Genomic DNA, 21,290 nt, shown 5'->3' on the forward strand with positions numbered 1-21,290 from the left:
TGGTAATCAAGCCTACTACTGTTGTGTTGTCTGAAAACTTGATGATTGAGTTGGAGGTGTGCTTGGCCACGCAGTCAAAGGTGAACAGTGAGTACAGGAGGGGGTTGAGCACACACCCTCGTGGGGCCCCAGTGTTGAGGATCAGCAGAGTGGAGGTGATGTTTCCTACCTTCACCATCTGGGGGCGGCCTGACAGGAAGTCCAGGACCCAGTTGCACAGGGTGGGGTTCAGACCCAGGGCCTCAAGCTTAATGATGAGCTTGGAGGGTACTATGGTGTTGAATGCTGAGCTATAGTCAATAAACAGACTTCTTACATAGTATTCCTCTTGTCCAGATGGGATAGGGCAGTGTGCAGAGTGATGGCAATTGCAACGTCTGTGGATCAATTGGGGTGGTAAGCAAATTGAAGTGGGTCTAGGGTGTCAGGTAAGGTAGAGGTGATATGATCCTTGACTAGTCTCTCAAAGCACTTCATGATGACAGAAGTGAGTGCTACGGGGCGATAGTCATTTAGTTCAGTTACCTTTGCCTTCTTGGATACAGGAACAATGGTGGCCATCTTGAAGCATGTGGGGACAGCAGACTGGGATAGGGAGAGATTGAATATGCCCGTAAACACACCAGCCAGCTGGTCTGAGCATGCTCTGAGGACGCGGCTAGGGATGCTGTCTGGGCCAGTAGCCATGCGAGGGTTAACACGTTTAAATATTTTACTCACGTCGGGCCACGGAGAAGGAGAGCCCACAGTCCTTGGTAGCGGGTTGCTTCGGTGGTGTTATCTTCAAAGCGTGCGAAGAATGTTGTTTAGCCTGTCCGGAAGCGAAGACGTCGGTCTCAGCAACGTGGCTGGTTTTCTTTTTGTAGTCCTTGATTGTCTGTAGTCCCTGCCACATACGTCATCGTGTTTGAGCCGTTGAGTTGCGACTCCATTTTATCTCTACTGACATGTAGCTTGTTTGATTCCCTCGCGGAGTGAATTACTACACTGTTTATATTCTGCCATATTACTAGTCGCCTTGCCGTGGTTAAATGTGATGGTTTACGATTTCAGTTTAGCGTGAATGCTCCCATCAATCTACGGTTTCTGGTTAGGGTAGGTTTTAATAGTCACAGTGGGTACAACATCTCCTAATACACTTCCCGATGAACTCAGTCACCGTATCCGTGTATGCATCTAAATTATTTTCTCAAGCTACCCGGGACATATCCCAGTCCACGTGATCAAAACAATCCTGAAGCGTGGATTCTGAATGGTCAGACCAGCGGTTGAATTTTACGAAGCACGGGGTACTTCCTGTTTGAGTTTCTGCCTATAGGACGGGAGGAGCAAGATGGAGTCGTGGTCAGATTTGCCGAAAGGAGGGCGGGGGAGGGCCTTGTAAGCATTCCGGAAGTTTGAATAGCAGTGGTCGAGAGACGGTCAATATGTTGATAAAACTTCAGCAGCCTAGTCCTCAGATTTGCTTTGTTAAAATCTCCAGTTACAATAAATGCAGCCTCAGGATATGTGGTTTCCAGTTTGCATAAAGTCCAGTGAAGTTCTTTGAGGGCCGTCGAGGTTTCGGCTTGAGGGGGGGGATGTAAACGTTCGTGGCGATGACGGAGGAGAATTCTCTTGGGAGATAATATGGTCGGCATTTAATTGTGAGGTATTCTAGGTCGGGTTGAACAAAATGACTTGTATGTTCCTAGAATTACACCATGACTCGTTAATCCCAACCCTCTGTCCTTCTGCTTCCCGGAGAGATACTAATTCCTGTCTGCACGATGTATTGAGAATCCTAAACGTAATAATAACAACAGAAGTAAAGACTAGGTAATATCCTAGCTTAACTTCCTCAGTTCAGTGGTATGAGTTGTATATGTATATATATATATGGGTTGCATATAGTCCAGGTCTGTTGCCTAATTCTTTGGTCATGGTAAAACATATAGAATGATTTCCAGAAGGGCCAGCAGAGGGAAGCAGTTCTCCATGATAGAGTCCTCACATTACCATAGTCTCACATCAGGGTTAGAAGGACCTACTGGCTTTATTAACCTTTAGGTCATTCAGCAGGCACTTTTATCCAGGGCTTCTTACAGTGCAGGGCATTCAACTAAAGTAGATAAAACAACCACATATCACAGACATAGCAAAGATTATTCCATGTAATTACAAGCTTATTACATAGTTATTCATTTGCTCCATGTTTAATTACAGTGGAAAAGGCCATAGGTCATTGTCTATGAGATGTAGAGTAAGTGTTGCGTTGTTACAATGCATGAAACCTACTGTAGTTTTAACCATGCCTTCGCTGAAACTACATCTCCCATGAGCACTTGCGTATTCCCTGCCGCTCAACTCTCTCGCACTAGAGGTGGTTTAAAAAAAAAAAAATAGAAGTTTGGGAAAGAATCCCAGGAATTCGTTTCCTGTGAAATTTGGCAAGACGAGAGACCTGGATGTAGGGCCAAGCTCAGAGAGCATTGACCAAGTTCCACAGACAGAGATGGGCTCACACAACAGTCCTTTTACAGATGGACCGAGGACAAGGATGAGGAATTAACCCGCTTTCCCAGTCCGCTTGTTCCGAGCAGGGAAAAAACACACACGGGGTTTCAGCCATGGCTGAACCCCTGCTGAAACGGACGTTCTCTCGGCTGCGGGGAAAGGATCGATCCCGGCGGAAAACGGATCCCAAACTTAATGGTAACTGTAAAACGATGTTAAGAGTTTTAATTCCTTTATAAAGACACGTTTTGTCTTTTTCACATGTGTGTTTTTTTTAACCCAAACTAGATAATCAATATGTAATCCAGCCTTACACAAATATCAGACAGCTGCCGATGACGGAAACATGTATTGTAAGTTACTTTTTGCGGGCAACTCATTCCGTCGGCAGAAGAAAAGCCATATCTTTTCATCAAACACGCACGATACGGTGATGCTATTTATGAAATATTGGCGTTACGCTACGTCAAGGATAGGAGTGAAGCAGCTGAATACACTTTGTATTGGTTAAACTTTAACATGTTTCACAATGCAGAAGTCACTCTGGGCATTGTTTACATTCTTTTGGTCTGTCGACAGAGAAACACGGAGCCAAGAATAAATAGCACAACAGATCTAGAGAGAGAATACCGACGGTAACACAACAGATCTAGCGGAGAATACCGACGGTAACACAACAGATCTAGAGAGAGAATACCGACGGTAACACAACAGATCTAGAGAGAGAATACTGACGGTAACACAACAGATCTAGAGAGAGAATACCGACGGTAACACAACAGATCTAGAGAGAGAATACTGACGGTAACACAACAGATCTAGCGGAGAATACCGACGGTAACACAACAGATCTAGAGGAGAATACCGACGGTAACACAACAGATCTAGCGGAGAATACCGACGGTAACACAACAGATCTAGCGGAGAGTACCGACGGTAACACAACAGATCTAGCGGAGAATACCGACGGTAACACAACAGATCTAGAGAGAGAATACCGACGGTAACACAACAGATCTAGCGGAGAATACCGACGGTAACACAACAGATCTAGCGGAGAATACCGACGGTAACACAACAGATCTAGCGGAGAATACCGACTATAACACAACAGATCTAGAGAGAGAATACCGACGGTAACACAACAGATCTAGAGAGAGTAGCGTTAAGTCAAAGAAAGGACTACCGTTATCTCCAGAACGGGCTACCGTTATCTCCAACGGGCTACCGTTATCTCCAACGGGCTACCGTTATCTCCGGAACGAGCTACCGTTATCTCCAACGGGCTACCATTATCTCCGAAATGGGCTACCGTTATCTCCGAAACGGGCTACCGTTATCTCCAGAACGGGCTACCGTTATCTCCGAAACAGGCTACCTTTATCTCCGAAATGCTCTACCGTTATCTCCGAAATGGGCTACCTTTATCTTCGAAACGGGCTACCGTTATCGCCGAAATGGGCTACCGTTATCTCCGAAATGGGCTACCGTTATCTCCGAAATGGGCTACCGTTATCTCCGAAATGCTCTACCGTTATCTCCGAAATGGGCTACGGTTATCTCCGAAATGCTCTACCGTTATCTCCGAAATGCTCTACCGTTATCTCCGAAATGGGCTACCATTATCTCCGAAATGGGCTACCGTTATCTCCGAAATGGGCTACCTTTATTTTCAAAACGGCTACCGTTATCTCCGAAATGCTCTACCGTTATCTCCGAAATGCTCTACCGTTATCCCCGAAATGGGCTACCTTTATTTTCGAAACGGCTACCGTTAACCCCGGAATGGGCTACCTTTATTTTCGAAACAGCTACCGTTAACCCCGGGATGGGCTACCATTATCTCCAGAATGGGCCTAAAAAAAATGCATTTGTCTGCAGATGTGCCAGTGTTACATAATTCAGCCATTCAGGATCAATACACGCGAGTCAGACAGGGCGGGGTCGCGCCTCTCCAACCCTGCCCCAGACCTTCCTATAGCGGTTCTGTCTAAATGGGATACAGACAGCTTATGTCAAATAGTTTTTTTTTAGCATTTTACCTAACCCTAACCCCTTTTCTAACAACCTAATTATCCTAACCTTCTGCTTAAGTTCTCTTGACCTGCTATGAAAAGTAAATTCTGACATAAGCTGTATACCTTGTAATCGAAACCATTTATAGTCTAGATGTTACAGACAGTAGATTCCCACACATTGACACAGAGAGATCACCCAGAGAGAGAAGATGGTGCTGGGGATTTGTATCCTACACAGAAACAAGAGCCAATCTACACCTCCCTCCTCTTCATCATTAGTAAAGTCAACTCACAGAAACGGGCCAACCTACACCTCCCTCCTCTTCATCATTAGGAAAGTCAACTCACAGAAACAGGGGCCAACCTACACCTCCCTCCTCTTCATCATTAGTGAAGTCAACTCACAGAAACAAGAGCCAATCTACACCTCCCTCCTCTTCATCATTAGTGAAGTCAACTCACAGAAACAAGAGCCAATCTACACCTCCCTCCTCTTCATCATTAGTAAAGTCAACTCACAGAAACAGGGGCCAACCTACACCTCCCTCCTCTTCATCATTAGTGAAGTCAACTCACAGAAACAAGAGCCAATCTACACCTCCCTCCTCTTCATCATTAGTGAAGTCAACTCACAGAAACAAGAGCCAATCTACACCTCCCTCCTCTTCATCATTAGTAAAGTCAACTCACAGAAATGGGCCAACCTACACCTCCCTCCTCTTCATCATTAGTAAAGTCAACTCACAGAAACAAGAGCCAATCTACACCTCCCTCCTCTTCATCATTAGTAAAGTCAACTCACAGAAACAGGGGCCAACCTACACCTCCCTCCTCTTCATCATTAGTGAAGTCAACTTACAGAAACAAGAGCCAATCTACACCTCCCTCCTCTTCATCATTAGTGAAGTCAACTCACAGAAACAAGAGCCAATCTACACCTCCCTCCTCTTCATCATTAGTAAAGTCAACTCACAGAAACGGGCCAACTTACACCTCCCTCCTCTTCATCATTAGTAAAGTCAACTCACAGAAACAAGAGCCAATCTACACCTCCCTCCTCTTCATTATTAGTAAAGTCAACTCACAGAAACAAGAGCCAACCTACACCTCCCTCCTCTTCATCATTAGTGAAGTCAACTCACAGAAACAAGAGCCAATCTACACCTCCCTCCTCTTCATCATTAGTAAAGTCAACTCACAGAATCCGGCCAACCTATACCTCCCTCCTCTTCATCATTAGTAGTAAATGAACAGAAATATAAATGAAAGAGCATCATTGTGCCAGTCTACTCTCTGCCCTCAACTCTGTAGTCATGTGAATAAGGCCTTTATAAAACTCTTGGATTGGATTTCACCAGGGCTGGACAGCATATGGGCTGGGACTCTGTTTGAGAAAGCTGTATTTGTCCCACAGTCCCAAGGTTGAAGGGCAATGACAAACATTAATGTTGAAGTCTGTGTGAATGTGCCAACATTTAGTTTTCTCTCCTCCTCTTCTCTCCTCTTCTCTCCTCTTCTCTCCTCCTCTTCTCTCCCCTGTTTACTCTCCTCCTCTTCTCTCCTCTGTTTTCTCACCTCCTCTTCTCTCCTCTGTTTACTCTCCTCCTCTTCTCTCCTCCTGTTCTCTCCTCTGTTTACTCTCCTCCTCTTCTCTCCTCTGTTTACTCTCCTCCTCTTCTCTCCTCCTCTTACTCTCCTCTTCTTCTCTCCTCTGTTTACTCTCCTCCTCTTCTCTCCTCTTCTCTCCTCTGTTTACTCTCCTCCCCTTCTCTCCTCCTCGTCTCTCCTCCTCTCCTCTGTTTACTCTCCTCCTCTTCTCTCCTTTTCTCTCCTCTGTTTACTCTCCTCCTCTTCTCTCCTCCGCTTCTCTCCTCTGTTTACTCTCCTCCTCTTCTCTCCTCCTCTTCTCTCCTCTGTTTACTCTCCTCCTCTTCTCTCCTCTTCTCTCCTCTGTTTACTCTCCTCTTCTCTCCTCCCCTTCTCTCCTCCTCTTCTCTCCTCTGTTTACTCTCCTCCTCTTCTCTCCTCCTCTTCTCTCCTCTGTTTACTCTCCTCCCCTTCTCTCCTCTTCTCTCCTCCTCTTCTCACCTCTTCTCTCCTCTTCTCTCCTCTGCTTTTCCTCCTCCTCTTCCCTCCTCCTCTTCCCTCCTCCTCTTCCCTCCTCTTCTCTCCTCCTCTTCCCTCTCTCCCGCAGCAGTAGCATTATGGATGACATCGCTGTTAGGTCAGAGGGGGCGTGTCATATACTCCAGTGTATAACAGAGCCTGTTTTGTACAGACCCTGTTGTTGAGGATGATGATGAGGATGATGATGAGGCATTACTGATGAATGGACACATTGAGAAATGCTCCATCACTAACATTAAATTGGCCTATCGCCTATAGTTGTTACAGATGACAAAATGTGAGTGGCCTGTCATGTCTGGACGAGGTGATCCCATTAGTCCTGTTGGGACTACCTAGGTTCCTGGTTTCAGAAGGCTGAATGGTGATCCCATTAGTCCTGTTGGGACTACCTAGGTTCCTGGTTTCAGAAGGCTGAATGGTGATCCCATTAGTCCTGTTGGGACTACCTAGGTTCCTGGTTTCAGAAGGCTGAATGGTGATCCCATTAGTCCTGTTGGGACTACCTAGGTTCCTGGTTTCAGAAGGCTGAATGGTGATCCCATTAGTCATGTTGGGACTACCTAGGTTCCTGGTTTCAGAAGGCTGAATGGTGATCCCATTAGTCCTGTTGGGACTACCTAGCTTCCTGGTTTCAGAAGGCTGAATGGTGATCCCATTAGTCATGTTGGGACTACCTAGCTTCCTGGTTTCAGAAGGCTGAATGGTGATCCCATTAGTCCTGTTGGGACTACCTAGCTTCCTGGTTTCAGAAGGCTGAATGGTGATCCCATTAGTCCTGTTGGGACTACCTAGGTTCCTGGTTTCAGGAGGCTGAATGGTGATCCCATTAGTCCTGTTGGGACTACCTAGCTTCCTGGTTTCAGAAGGCTGAATGGTGATCCCATTAGTCCTGTTGGGACTACCTAGGTTCCTGGTTTCAGAAGGCTGAATGGTGATCCCATTAGTCCTGTTGGGACTACCTAGGTTCCTGGTTTCAGAAGGCTGAATGGTGATCCCATTAGTCCTGTTGGGACTACCTAGGTTCCTGGTTTCAGAAGGCTGAATGTTGATCCCATTAGTCCTGTTGGGACTACCTAGCTTCCTGGTTTCAGAAGGCTGAATGGTGATCCCATTAGTCCTGTTGGGACTACCGAGGTTCCTGGTTTCAGAAGGCTGAATGGTGATCCCATTAGTCCTGTTGGGACTACCTAGGTTCCTGGTTTCAGAAGGCTGAATGGTGATCCCATTAGTCCTGTTGGGACTACCTAGGTTCCTGGTTTCAGAAGGCTGAATGGTGATCCCATTAGTCCTGTTGGGACTACCTAGCTTCCTGGTTTCAGAAGGCTGAATGGTGATCCCATTAGTCCTGTTGGGACTACCTAGGTTCCTGGTTTCAGAAGGCTGAATGGTGATCCCATTAGTCCTGTTGGGACTACGTAGGTTCCTGGTTTCAGAAGGCTGAATGTTGATCCCATTAGTCCTGTTGGGACTACCTAGGTTCCTGGTTTCAGAAGGCTGAATGTTGATCCCATTAGTCCTGTTGGGACTACCTAGCTTCCTGGTTTCAGAAGGCTGAATGTTGAACCCAGCAGTCAGTGTGGTTTAACCAGGCTAGCCTACCGTGGGACCACATTCCCACCCTGAGAACATGTCTGTCTGTGAAAACAGAAAGTGCATCCCAAATGGCACTCTTTCCCCCTTTACAGAGCACTATAATTTTGAGCAGAACCTTATGGGGCCCTGGTCAATGTAGTGCACTAAATAGGCCAGAGAGTGCCATTTGGGACACAACAAACAAAGTCTGAGTCAAGGTTTGCTCGTTCTGCTGCAGTCCACTGTAATAACCTCCAACTACGTTTCCAGAATACTTCAAGGATCTGATGGTTTCAACAGCCTGGCCTGTTCCAGCCAGCAGGACACGCTGTATCCCAAATGGCACCCTATTCCCTATATAGTACACTACTTTATACTACAGCCCTATTCCCTATATAGTGCACTACTTTATACTACAGCCCTATCCCCTATATAGTGCACTACTTTATACTACTGCCCTATTCCCTAAATAGTGCACTACTTTTGAGCAGAGCCCTATAGGCCCTATCAAATCAAATGTTTATTGGTCACATACACATATTTAGCAGATGTTATTGTGGGTGTAGCGAAATGCTTGTGTTTCTAGCTCCAACAGTGCAGTAACATCTAACAATTCACAACAAGACACACATCTAAAAGGTAAAATGTATGTAATTAAGAAATATATAAATATTAAGACAAGCAATGTCGGAGTGGTATTGACTAAGAAACTATAGAAACATATGAGATGAGTAAAGCAGTATGTAAACATTATTAAAGTGGCCAGTGGTTCCATGTACAGTTGAAGTCGAAAGTTTACATACACTTAGGTTGGAGTCATTAAAACTCGTTTTTCAACCACTCCACAAATTTCTTGTTAACAAACTATAGTTTTGGCAAGTCGGTTAGGACATCTACTTTGTGCATGACACAAGTCATTTACCAACAATTGTTTACAGACAGATTATTTCACTTATAATTCACTGTATCACAATTCCAGTGGGTCAGAAGTTTACATACGCTAAGTTGACTGTGCCTTTAAACAGCTTGGAAAATTCCAGAAAATGATGTCATGGCTTTATAAGCTTCTGATAGGCTAATTGACATAATTTGAGTCAATTGGAGGTGTACCTGTGGATGCATTTTAAGGCCTACCTTCAAAGTCAGTGCCTCTTTGCTTGACATCATGGGAAAATCAAAAGAAATCAGCCAAGACCTCAGAAAAAAAATTGGAGACCTCCACAACTCTGGTTCATCCTTGGGAGCAATTTCCAAACGCCTGAAGGTACCACGTTCATCTGTACAAACAATAGTACGCAAGTATAAACACCATGGAACCACGCAGCCGTCATACCGCTCAGGAAGGAGACATGTTCTGTCTCCTAGAGATGAACATACTTTGGTGCGAAAAGTGCAAATCCATCCCAGAACAACAGCAAAAGACCTTGTGAAGATGCTGGAGGAAACAGGTACAAAAGTATCTATATCCACAGTAAAACGAGTCCTATAATCGACATAACCTGAAAGGCGTTCCGCAAGGAAGAAGCCACTGCTCCAAAACCGACATAAAAAAGCCAGACTACGGTTTGCAACTGCACATGGGGACAAAGATCATAATTTTGGGAGAAAATACCTCTGGTCTGATGAAACAAAAATAGAACTGTTTGGCCATAATGACCATCGTTATGTTTGGAGGAAAAAGGGGGAGGCTTGCAAGCCGAAGAACACCATCCCAACCGTGAAACATGGGGGTGGCAGCATCATGTTGTGGGGGTGCTTTGCTGCAGGAGTGACTGGTGCACTTCACAAAATAGATGGCATCATGAGGAAGAGAAATGATGTGGATATATTGAAGCAACATCTCAAGACATCAGTCAGGAAGTTAAAGCTTGGTCACAAATGAGTCTTCCAAATGGACAATGACCCCAAGCATACTTCCAAAGTTGTGGCAAAATGGCTTAAGGACAAAGTCAAGGTATTGAAGTTGCCATCATAAAGCCCTGACCTCAATCCCATAGAAAAATTGTGGGCAGAACTGAAAAAGCGTGTGCGAGCAAGGTCTACAAACCTGTCTCAGTTACACCAGCTCTGTCAGGAGGAATGAGCCAAAATTCACCCAACTTATTGTGGGAAGCTTGTGGAAGGCTACCCGAAACGTTTTACCAAAGTTAAACAATTTAAAGGCAATGCTACCAAATACTAATTGACTGTATGTAAACTTCTGACCCACTGGGAATGTGATGAAAGAAATAAAACCTGAAATAAATCATTCTCTCTACTATTATTCTGACATTTCACATTCTTAAAATAAAAGTGGTGATCCTGACTGACTTAAGACAGGGAATTTTTACTAGGATTAAATGTCAGGAATTGGGAAAAAACAAAGTTTAAATGTATTTGGCTAAGGTGTATGTAAACTTCCGACTTCAACTGTAGGGCAACAGCCTATAATGTGCAGGCTTTGAGTAACCGTGTGGTAGCCGGATAGTGATGGCTATTTAACAGTCTGATGACTGAACAGGCCGTGGCTCAGGTGGTTGATGTCCTTGATGACCTGCGTTTGCGGGTGGTACAGTTGCCGTACCAGGCATTGATACAGCCCGACAGGATGCTCTCAACGGTGCATCTGTATAAGTTTGTAAGGGTCTAATTGGCCTAGCCAGATTTGTCTTCAGCCTGCTGAGGTTTGAAGAGGTTCTGTTGCACCTTCTTTACCACACTGTCTGTGTGGGTGGACCATTTCAGTTTGTCAGTGATGTGTACGCTGAGGAACTTGAAGCTTTACACCTTCTCCTCTGCTGTCCCTTCAATGTGGGGGCGTGCTCCCTCTGCTGTTTCCTGAAGTCCACGATCAGCTCCTTTGTTTTGTTGACGTTGAATGAGAGGTTGTTTTCCTGACACCACACTCTGAGGGCCCTCACCTCCTCCCTGTAGGCCGTCTCGTCGTTGTTGGTAATCAAGCCCACTACTGTTGTGCCGTCTGCAAATTTGATGATCGAGTTGAAGGCGTGGAGGTGTTGTTTCCTACCTTCACCACCTGGGGGCAGCCCGTCAGGAAGTCCAGGACCCGGTTTACACAGGGCGGGGTTCAGACCCAGGGCCCCGAACTTAATGAAGAGCTTGGAGGGTACTATAGTGTTGAATGCTGAGTTGTAGTCAATGAACAGCATTCTTACATAGGTATTCCTCTTGTCCATATGGGATAGGGCAGTGTACAGTGTGATGGCGATTGCATCGTCTGTGGATCTGCTGGGTCGGAATGCAAATTGAAGTGGGTCTATGGTGTCAGGTAGGTTGGAGGTGATATGATCCTTGACTCGTCTCTCAAAGCACTTCATGATGACAGAAGTGAGTGCTACAGGGGCGATTGTCATTAAGTTCAGTTACCTTTGCCTTCTTGGGTACAGGAACAATGGTGGACATCTTGAAGCATGTGGGAACAGGAGCCTGGGATAGGGAGAGATTGAATATGTCTGTAAACACTCCAGCCAGCTGGTCTACGCATGCTCTGAGGACGCAGCTAGGGATGCTGTCTGGGCCGGCAGACTTGCGAGGGTTAACATTCTTAAATGTCTTACTCACGTCGGCCACAGACGAGAGCCCACAGTCCTTGGGAGCGGGCAGCGTCGGTGGCACTGTGTTATCCTTAAAGCGAGTGAAGAACGTGTTTAGCTTGTCCGGAAGCAAGATGCCGGTGTCCGCGACGTGGCTGGTTTTCCCTTTGCAGTCCGTGATTGTCTGTAGTCCCTGCCAGCGATTTACAAGTTTTCATAACAATCGGTAATCAGCTTTTTTGGACACCGATTATGGCCGATTACATTACAATCCACGAGGAAACTGCGTGGCAGGCTGACCACCTGTTATGCGAGTGCAGCGTCAAAATGACCTTGTGGCTGCAAGGAGCCAAGTGTCACAACTGTCGTCATGGAGAGAAGAAGACCAAGGTGCAGCGGAGTTAGTGTTCGTCATATTTAATAAAGCAACAGAGAACACTATACAAAACAAAGAAAACCGACAGCCAACAGTCCTGTCAGGTGCAAACACACTAAACAAGAAACACGACAGTACAACAGTCTTGCAGGCTATACTAAACACAGTGCAAAAACAACTACCCACAAAACACAAAGACAAACACACCCTACTATATAGGACTCCCAATCAAAGGCAACTCAACACACCTGCCTTCAATTGGGAGTCCAACCCCAATGAACTATACATAGAACCACAGACATAGACCAGTGACAAACCCCATACACATACATCAACTCCCCTCTGCCACGTCCTGACCAAACTACAATAACCAAATATCCTCTATACTGGTCAGGACGTGACACCAAGGTAAGTTGCTAGCTAGCGTTATACTTATCTTATAAAAAACAATCAATCTTCACATAACCACTAATTAACTACACACGGTTGATGATATAACTAGGTTAACTAGCTTGTCCTGCGTTGCATATAATCAATGCGGTGCCTGTTAATTTATCATCGAATCACAGGCTACTTCAACTTCGCCAAACGGGTGATGATTTAATAAAAGGGCATTCGTGAAAATGTACCTAACCATAAACATCAATGCCTTCCTTAAAATCAATACACAGAAGTATATATTTTTAAACCTGCATATTTAGGGAACAAAATGGCGCCGTAGAGAGAACACGGTGTTTCAGCGAGCTCACGCGGTATTCGTAAATTTATATTCTTTCATTAATCTCCTAGCTTGAAAAAGTGGTAGAATTGGCTAAATAAGTTACCCTACAATGAGTCTTGGCGACTATTTCTCAAAAATCCCCGACAACATGCCCAACAGAGCTACTAAGAAGTCGACCAAAACCGCCATCCATGTAGATGTGCAGGAGGAGCTAGCTAACGTTAGCGAATCTAACAGCATTACAGATCCAGGCACAATGGACCTGGTGATTCAAAGGATGACGGATAACATTACTAAAGTGATCGATGTTAAGATAAGAACGGTCCTGGAAGCAATAGCAGGCCATTCAGCTGAACTACAGAGGGTTGTCAAACGTGTTGATGAGGCGGAAGGAAGAATTGCTACTGTGGAAACTTCAACTACATCCATGGACACTAAGATAAAAGCACTTGAGAAACAGGTGCGCGAAATGGCGGAGCACATTGACGACTTGGATAATCGAGGACGCAGATGCAATATACGTGTTGTGGGACTCCCGGAAAATTCTGAAGGGACACGTTCAGTAAAATTTTTTGAGGAATGGATCCCTGGCTACCTACAAATGGACACTAAGGCTGGTCGGGTGAAGCTAGACAGAGCACATCGCTCTCAAGCACCGATACCTGGTCCCAATCAGCGCCCACGACCAGTGGTTATAAAGTTCCACAACTTTACCGACAAGCAGCGCGTCATGGATGCGGCTAGAAACATCGGTTCTGATGGTAGTCAACGTAAAGGTCCAAAGGTCTCATTCTTCAATGATTATTCCACAGCAGTTGTACGAAGGCGCAAAGCGTTTGATGAGGTGAAGGCCCGACTCAAGAGAATGAAGATCGACTACGCACTGCTGTACCCGGCCACATTGAAGATTATGGTCAACGGATCGCCTAAAAACTCTACACATCTGAAGAGGCTGCTGCGTTTATTGACTCTCTCGGGTAAATAACCTTAAGCTGCACCTCCGCAGCATTGGATAACGTCTTATTTTATTTTTTATCTGATCATGAAACAGGGGTGTAAGTTCTCATGTGCTCCTGTTCAGTGACATTCGTATTGTTATTATTTTTCTTGCTAAAGTAACTGCCGCCTTAGCTCAGACTGAGATATGTGTGAACCTATATTGGTGCCCAGGCTTGGTTTTAGGTGGAATAGCCTCAATCTTCTATTGATTTTAATTTCCACATATATAAAGGATGAGGCTATTGAGTGGCAATGCGGACTTAAGAGTCTACATTGGAGAGTTGAAATCCCCTGCATGTTAGCTAGTGGGAAAACCCCCTTTTGGATCTTTTCATGTTTAATTTTTGGGTTTAGTATAGTTCGAGTTCAGGGTTCATATCGTTTGTTTACGCTCAGTGAGATAGAGGAGAGTTCAACACATGGAAAAAGGTACCACCCCATTTTTACAGTAGAATTCAGTCTGGATATTGAATGGTCAAAGCGCAATGGCAGGTAACAGATTACGTATATGTACATGGAACATTAGAGGGAGCCATAACCCCATTAAAAGGAAGAAGATACTGTCCTTTTTGAAAAAAGAAAATATTGATATTGCCCTATTACAAGAAACTCATTTGAATGATAAGGAGCATCTGAAATTACAACAAGGGGGGTATGGTCAAGTGTTTTTCTCATCATTTACATCCAGAAGTAGAGGTGTAGCAATTCTTGTGAAAAAGAACCTACCACTTAAGGTCTTGAAGTGTGTGAAAGATAAATTGGGTCGCTTTGTTATAATTAATGGTACTTTACAAGGGCAGAGCATTTCCATAATGAATATTTACTTCCCCCCTGACTTCCTCACTAAGGTATTTCTAGACTTTTCAGAATTAAACTCAGACACTGCAGTGGTTGGAGGAGATTTTAACTGTTTGTTGAACCCCCTTATTGATAAGCTTCCCAGTGGTATAGCCTCACTCTCTCCTCAAGCTAAGTCACTTACGGCTATTTGTGACGATCTGGGGTATGCTGATGTTTGGAGAGCTTTTCATCCCTCCAACAGAGAGTTCACTTTTTTCTCTGCACCTCATGGATGTCAGACTAGAATAGATTACTTTTTTATGCCCAGGACGTCACTGCAGTCGGTTTTATCCGCTAGGATAGGAAGCATAGTCATATCTGATCATGCGGAGGTGATCCTGGACATAAAACTCAACGGGGCATTCAATCAGTCAAGACACTGGAGGTTGAATACAACCATTCTTAAAGACCATACATTCACATCATATTTTATTACAGAGTTTAAGGCATTTTTCTCTATTAACTCTCAATCAACAGATAACCCCTCACTCCTTTGGGAAACCTGTAAGGCGTACGCCAGGGGTCTGATTATGTCATACGCAGCCACTAAGAGGCGGAAAAAGCGTGAAAAGCAAAAAACACTAGAGGGTGAATTAGGAACTAAAGAGAAGGACTACATTGAAACTCCCACTCCTGCCCTATTAAAGGAAATATCAGTCATTAGATCAACGTTGGACTCCCTCCTAACACAGGACGCTGAAAAGAAAATTAGATTTGTCAAGCAAAAGCTATATGAACATGGCGATAAGCCAGGAAAGTACTTGGCGTACCTAGCTAAAAAGAGAGCTGACTCACAGTCAATTGCAGCTATTACTGATTCTGATGGCAATCATTTATATGAAAATAAATTGATAAATGACTCATTTAAGAAATTCTATGCAAATCTTTATGCCTCAGAACTGCCAAATGACGCAGCCAAGTTAATGGAGAACTTCTTTTCTAAGATTGAGCTCCCTACTATCTCCGAAGAACAGAGGTCTCTCCTTAATGCCCCTATTACCGAGGAAGAGATATTGTCCGCAATTAAGAATCTGCAAAATGGTAAGGCCCCAGGACCGGACGGGTTTTGTAGTGAGTTCTATAAAGAATTCCATGGCCTGATCCTTGAGCCATTGCGTGATATGTTTAACCACTCATTTTCAAATGACCAGCTCCCCCAAACGCTGCGAGAAGCCAACATATCACTTATTCTCAAAAAGGGAAAATGCCCGGAGTCTTGTTCCTCGTACAGACCAATTTCCCTTCTGAATGTGGATAGAAAATTGCTTTCTAAAATTCTAGCCACAAGATTAGAGGACTCACTGCCGCTAATTGTGAAAGGAGACCAAACTGGCTTCATTAAGGGACGCAGGTCATGTAACAATGTCAGACGGCTTCTTAATGTAATTGAAGTCTACCAACGAAGTGCTATGGATGGTCTTGTGCTCTCCCTAGATGCTGAGAAAGCATTTGATCGTGTGGAGTGGTCTTACCTATTCTTTGCTCTAAATAAATTCGGACTGGGGGACAACTTTATAAAATGGGTGAAAGTTTTATATGATGACCCTCAGGCTGCTGTCCTTACTAATGGACTACGGTCAAATAGCTTCCCTATACACAGAGGTACCAGACAGGGCTGTCCTTTGTCCCCCCTCCTATTCGCACTTGTTATGGAACCACTGGCCGAGGCCATCAGGGCAACGCCTGCTATACAGGGGCTGCTCATTGGCGATGTTCACCATAAAATAAGCTTGTATGCTGATGATGTCCTGATATTCATTTCTAATCCCGAGACTTCAATCACACCTCTTATTAATATTATTGAGTTATTCAGCGAATTCTCAGGCTACAAGATTAACCTCACTAAATCAGAGGCTATGCCACTTGGTAACCTTCACTCTGTACCTAATACTTCTCCCCCCTTCCCTTTTAAATGGTCTCCCTCAGGTTTTACGTATCTGGGTATATCTGTAACTCCTAAATTCCAACAAATGTACAAAGCCAATTTTGTTCCCTTGTTCGACACAATAAGACAGGATCTGGAGCGCTGGAACTCTCTTCCGATTTCATGGTTGGGTAGAATATCCCTCTTGAAAATGAACATTTTACCTAGGCTACTCTACCCAATCCAAATGATCCCAGTATTACTCTCCAATAAGGTAATAAAGGATGTAAATGGATGGCTAAGTTCCTTTATATGGAGTAAACGCAAGCCAAGACTTAAGATGGCAATATTGCAGCTGCCAAATTCTATGGGTGGCTTGGATCTGCCCAATATCAGGTTCTATCAGTGGTGTGCCCACCTATGTTATATTTCAGACTGGATCACAAACGATGACTCCTCTATTTGGTTAGACATTGAGACTTCTCTTTCAAAATACCCTTTACAGGATCTTCTGTTTTTCACAAGTTTCAAGTCTGTAAAAGATCATTGTAACAACCCCATTACACTTAACACACTCAAAGTATGGAAGTCAGTTCAACGTTTCCTGGGAAGGTCCAAACTAACCTCTGCTCTTACCCCAATTCTTAATAACAACCCAGATTTTGCTCCAGGATTGCTGGATGCTGGCTTTAACGTTTGGCTTAATAAGGGCATACGCAGACTAAATGACTTATTTGCAGATAAGATTTTATTGTCATTTGAGCAGATGGTCGAGAAATATCAACTCCCAAAGCAGGACTTTTTCCGTTTCCTACAAGTAAGGCATTATATTCTGAAGAGCACCACCTTAATTGGCAACCCTGATATGTCTGTCATTGAAAGAATGCTTTTTTTCCCACAAAGGAAAATGTCTGTAAGTCTGCTTTATGATGCTTTAAGGTCCTTTTCCGCTGTCGATACACAGAGGGTGAAACAAGTGTGGGAGAAAGAACTGTCTGTTACTATTGATGAAGAGATGTGGGAGGACATTTGGAAATATGCAAAAACAATATCTATATGTAATCGTACTAGAGCAATTCAATTAAGAATAATACACAGATTGCATATATCCCCAAATCGCAGACATGCTTTTAGCCCCTCTTCCTCCTCTCCTCAATGTCTTAAATGTAAAACTGATACAGGCACCCTAACACATTGTTTATGGTCATGTACCAAAATACAAAGATATTGGTCTGGTGTTCTGCAAGAAATTGAAAAGATCCTAGGGGTCGATCTAGAATTGGACCCAGTCTCTCTACTGTTAGGTCTACCTAGTAGGCATGTAACTTCTGTGGGTAAGAGGAGGCTTTACAACATCCTCACCTTCGCAGCAAGGAAAAACATACTTTTACAGTGGATTAGTGATAAGGTTCCCTCTATTAAAGATTGGCATAAGATACTATTTGAATGGGTACCGCTGGAATATCTGACATGTACATTGCATTCTAAGACAGATCAGTTCTACAAAGTATGGGAACCTTACCTAAATTACCTAGAACCTGAAGTGTCAGCTATTATGCTGCAAGGATTCTCTTAGAATGGTGATCTATGTATTTCAGAATTACACTGTACGTTCCATGTGGGGAACTCAACTTCTTGGTTTAAACTGAGCTCTTTATTTTCATGTATTTTAATTTTTTTGTATTTTATTTATTTATTTTTATTATAATTTTTTATTTTTTTCTCTGTTCATGTTTGATTAAATGTATGTATTGAGAGACGCAATGGGGGGGATGGGGTGAGAGAAGCGCTGAGCGGGGAGAGGAAAATGGTGGGTGTGTATGTATGTGTGTGGGTGTGTGTGGGTGTGGGTGCATGCATACATACGGATATGTGTAAGTGAGTGCGTTTTTTTTTTGCCTTGTCCTTGTTGTTGTATCTCTTAATATGGGTGAAAATTGTGAAACTCCAATAAAAATACTGTTACAAAAAAAAAAAAAAACCTGCATATTTAGTTAAAAGAAATTCATGTTAGCAGGCAATATTAACTAGGGAAAAGTTTGTCACTTCTCTTGCGTTCAGTGCAAGCAGAGTCAGGGTATATGCAGCAGTTTGGGCTGCCTGGCTCGTTGCGAACTGTGTTTCTTCCTAACAAAGACCGTAAGTTATTTGCCCGAATTTGACATAATTATGACATAACATTAAAAGTTGTGCAATGTAACAGCAATATTTAGACGTAGGGATGCCACCTGTTCGATAAAATACGGAACGGTTCCGTATTTCACTGAAAATAATAAACGTACAGCACTTTGAGATATCAGCTGATGTAAGAAAGGCTTTATAAATACATTTGATTTGATTTGATTTTTTTCTTCAAAATTATAGTTTCCGGATTTTATCATATTAATGACCTGAGGCTTGTATTTCTGTGTGTTTAATATCATTAAGTCTATGATTTGATATTTAATAGAGCAGTCTGACTGAGCGGTGGTAGGCAGCAGCAGGCTCGTAAGCATTCAAACAGCACTTTACTTACTGCGTTATCCAGCAGCTCTTTGCAATGCTTCAAGCATTGAACTGTTTATGACTTCAAGCCTATCAACTCCTGAGATTAGGCTGGCAATACTATAGCGCCTATAAAAACATCCAATAGTCAAAAGGTCTATGAAATACAAATGGTATAGAGAGAAATAGTCCTATAATAACTACAACCTAAAACTTCTTAACTGGGAATATTGAACCACCAGCTTTCATATGTTCTCTTGTTCTGAGCAAGGAACTTAAACGTTAGCTTTTTTACATGGCACATATTGCACTTTTACTTTCTTCTCCACAGTTTTTTTGCATTATTTAAACCAAATTGAACATGTTTCATTATTTATTTGAGACTAAAATGTATTTTATTTATGTATTATATTAAGTTAAAATAAAAGTGTTCATTCAGTATTGTTGTAATTGTCATTATTACAAATATAAATATAAAAAAATCGGCCGATTAATCGGCATCGGGGGTTTTGGGTCATCCAATAATCGGTATCGGTGTAAAAAAATAATAAATCACAATCGGTCGACCTCTACTCTGAATACCTCTTCTCTGCTGGCGCCGTCTAGCTGCAGCCTCTGGGATAAGTTCAATTGCCCTGGGGGGTACGAACGAACGATCCAATTTTGTAAAGTCGTATTCCTAGATGTAATGCTGCTGGTGAGTTACCTCCGCTCTGATATCCAAAAGTTATTTACCGGCTGTATGTAATAACAGAAAAAAATGTTCTGGGCTAGTAATGTAAGAAATAACACACACAAAAACCCAAAATACTACAAAGTTGTTTAGGAGCTTGAAGCAGAGCTGCCATGTCTGTCGGGCGCCATCTTACCATATATAGGGAATAGGGTGGCACTTGGGACACTGGCTACAATTATATACTGTACATTCTAGAAGTGCGCTCTCTCTCTCTCTCTCTCTCTCTCTCGTGTTTTTAACAATGTGTAAATAGTTGTAGTAGGGATAGTAGTAATCAGATAAATATTTGTTGTATTTACGGTGTTGTTTGGTTCTCCATAAATCTTCTCTCTCTGCCCCCTCCCTCCTCTCTCCCTGGCTCCTCTCTCTGCCCCCTCCCTCATCTCTCTGCCCTCTATGGAATGGCTTCTTGCTTGTTATGTCTAAAATAGGGAAAGTAGCTGCTGGCTGGATAGCTATGCAATTGAGTGTGTGTGTATAAACACCATGCCACTTAGACATGAAGCTATGCAAGAGTGTGTGTGTGTGTGTGTAAAAAGATCCTCTCCCTCACTCTCTCCTCTCCCTCACTCTCTCCTCTTCCTCACTCTCTTTCCTCTCCTCCTCTCCCTCACTCTGTCTCTCTCTCCTCTTTCTCTCTCTCCTCTCTCCTCTCTCTCTCTCCTCTTCCTCACTCTCTTTCCTCTCCTCCTCTGTCTCTCTCTCCTCTTCCTCACTCTGTCTCTCCTCTCCCTCACTCTGTCTCTCTCTCCTCTCCTTCACTCTGTCTCTCTCCTCTCCCTCCATTTCTCTGATTTCATTTTGTGAGTTATACATGAATCATTTATTTTCATCCCGTCTGTGGTAAATATCTTTCTGGAACCTCCAACAGAGTTCCACTCTTTGAATCAGACTAGACGGTGTTCATAAGTCTTATGGACAGTTAGATGATAGTTCTGGTATTGCTCGTATCTCCTACATTACCGACATGTGTGACATCCTGCAGGAACTAACTGTTGCAGGAGCAGCTGTAGCAGCAGAGGGTTTGTTATGTAATGAAAAACATTTATAGGGTAACACAAACATACTTCCTACTTGCTCCTTAGCTTTTGACTTCCTGTTTTTCCCAGTTAGAGAAATATTGATATGTTTTAATCCTGTTTTTTTTTTTTTTTTTTTTTTTACTACTTCCCTTTTCCGCTGCTTCCTGTCGGCTGCTGCCCCCTGTTTTAGTCATTGAGATTTTCTCTCTAAAATTAGGGACGGCTGGGGAAGGAGACAAAGGATATACGTCTCTTATGGCACCCTATTCCCTATTTAATAGTGGCTCTGGACAGAAGTAGTGCACTAGAAAGGGAATAGGATCCCATTTGTGACGTTTTGGGGAGGGAGAGAGAGACTGAGTGAAGAAACAAGATATTCCACCAGTAGACGGAGGATCATAACCCAGTGATTTATATCACAATGTACAGTAGATATACAGGTGGATGACTGGGTGGCTGGATAAAGAAAACCCATAGCCCATGTCTTTTCAGCATTGGACAC

At 43.5% G+C, this 21,290-nt stretch overlaps 1 protein-coding gene across 1 annotated transcript in view; it reads left to right on the forward strand.

Moving 5' to 3' along the window:
- Nucleotides 1–2,382: 2,382 nt before the first annotated feature.
- Nucleotides 2,383–21,290, forward strand: part of LOC106577370 (rho GTPase-activating protein SYDE1) — a 140,045-nt gene continuing 121,137 nt past the window's right edge. The window contains exon 1 of the mRNA XM_045700568.1: nt 2,383–2,694. Within this exon, the coding sequence (XP_045556524.1) occupies nt 2,610–2,694 (85 nt within the window). The 5' untranslated portion in view covers nt 2,383–2,609. The remainder of the gene's footprint in view (nt 2,695–21,290) is intronic.

This window comes from Salmo salar, chromosome ssa18 (genome assembly GCF_905237065.1).
Source record: "Salmo salar chromosome ssa18, Ssal_v3.1, whole genome shotgun sequence".
Taxonomy (NCBI): domain Eukaryota; kingdom Metazoa; phylum Chordata; class Actinopteri; order Salmoniformes; family Salmonidae; genus Salmo; species Salmo salar.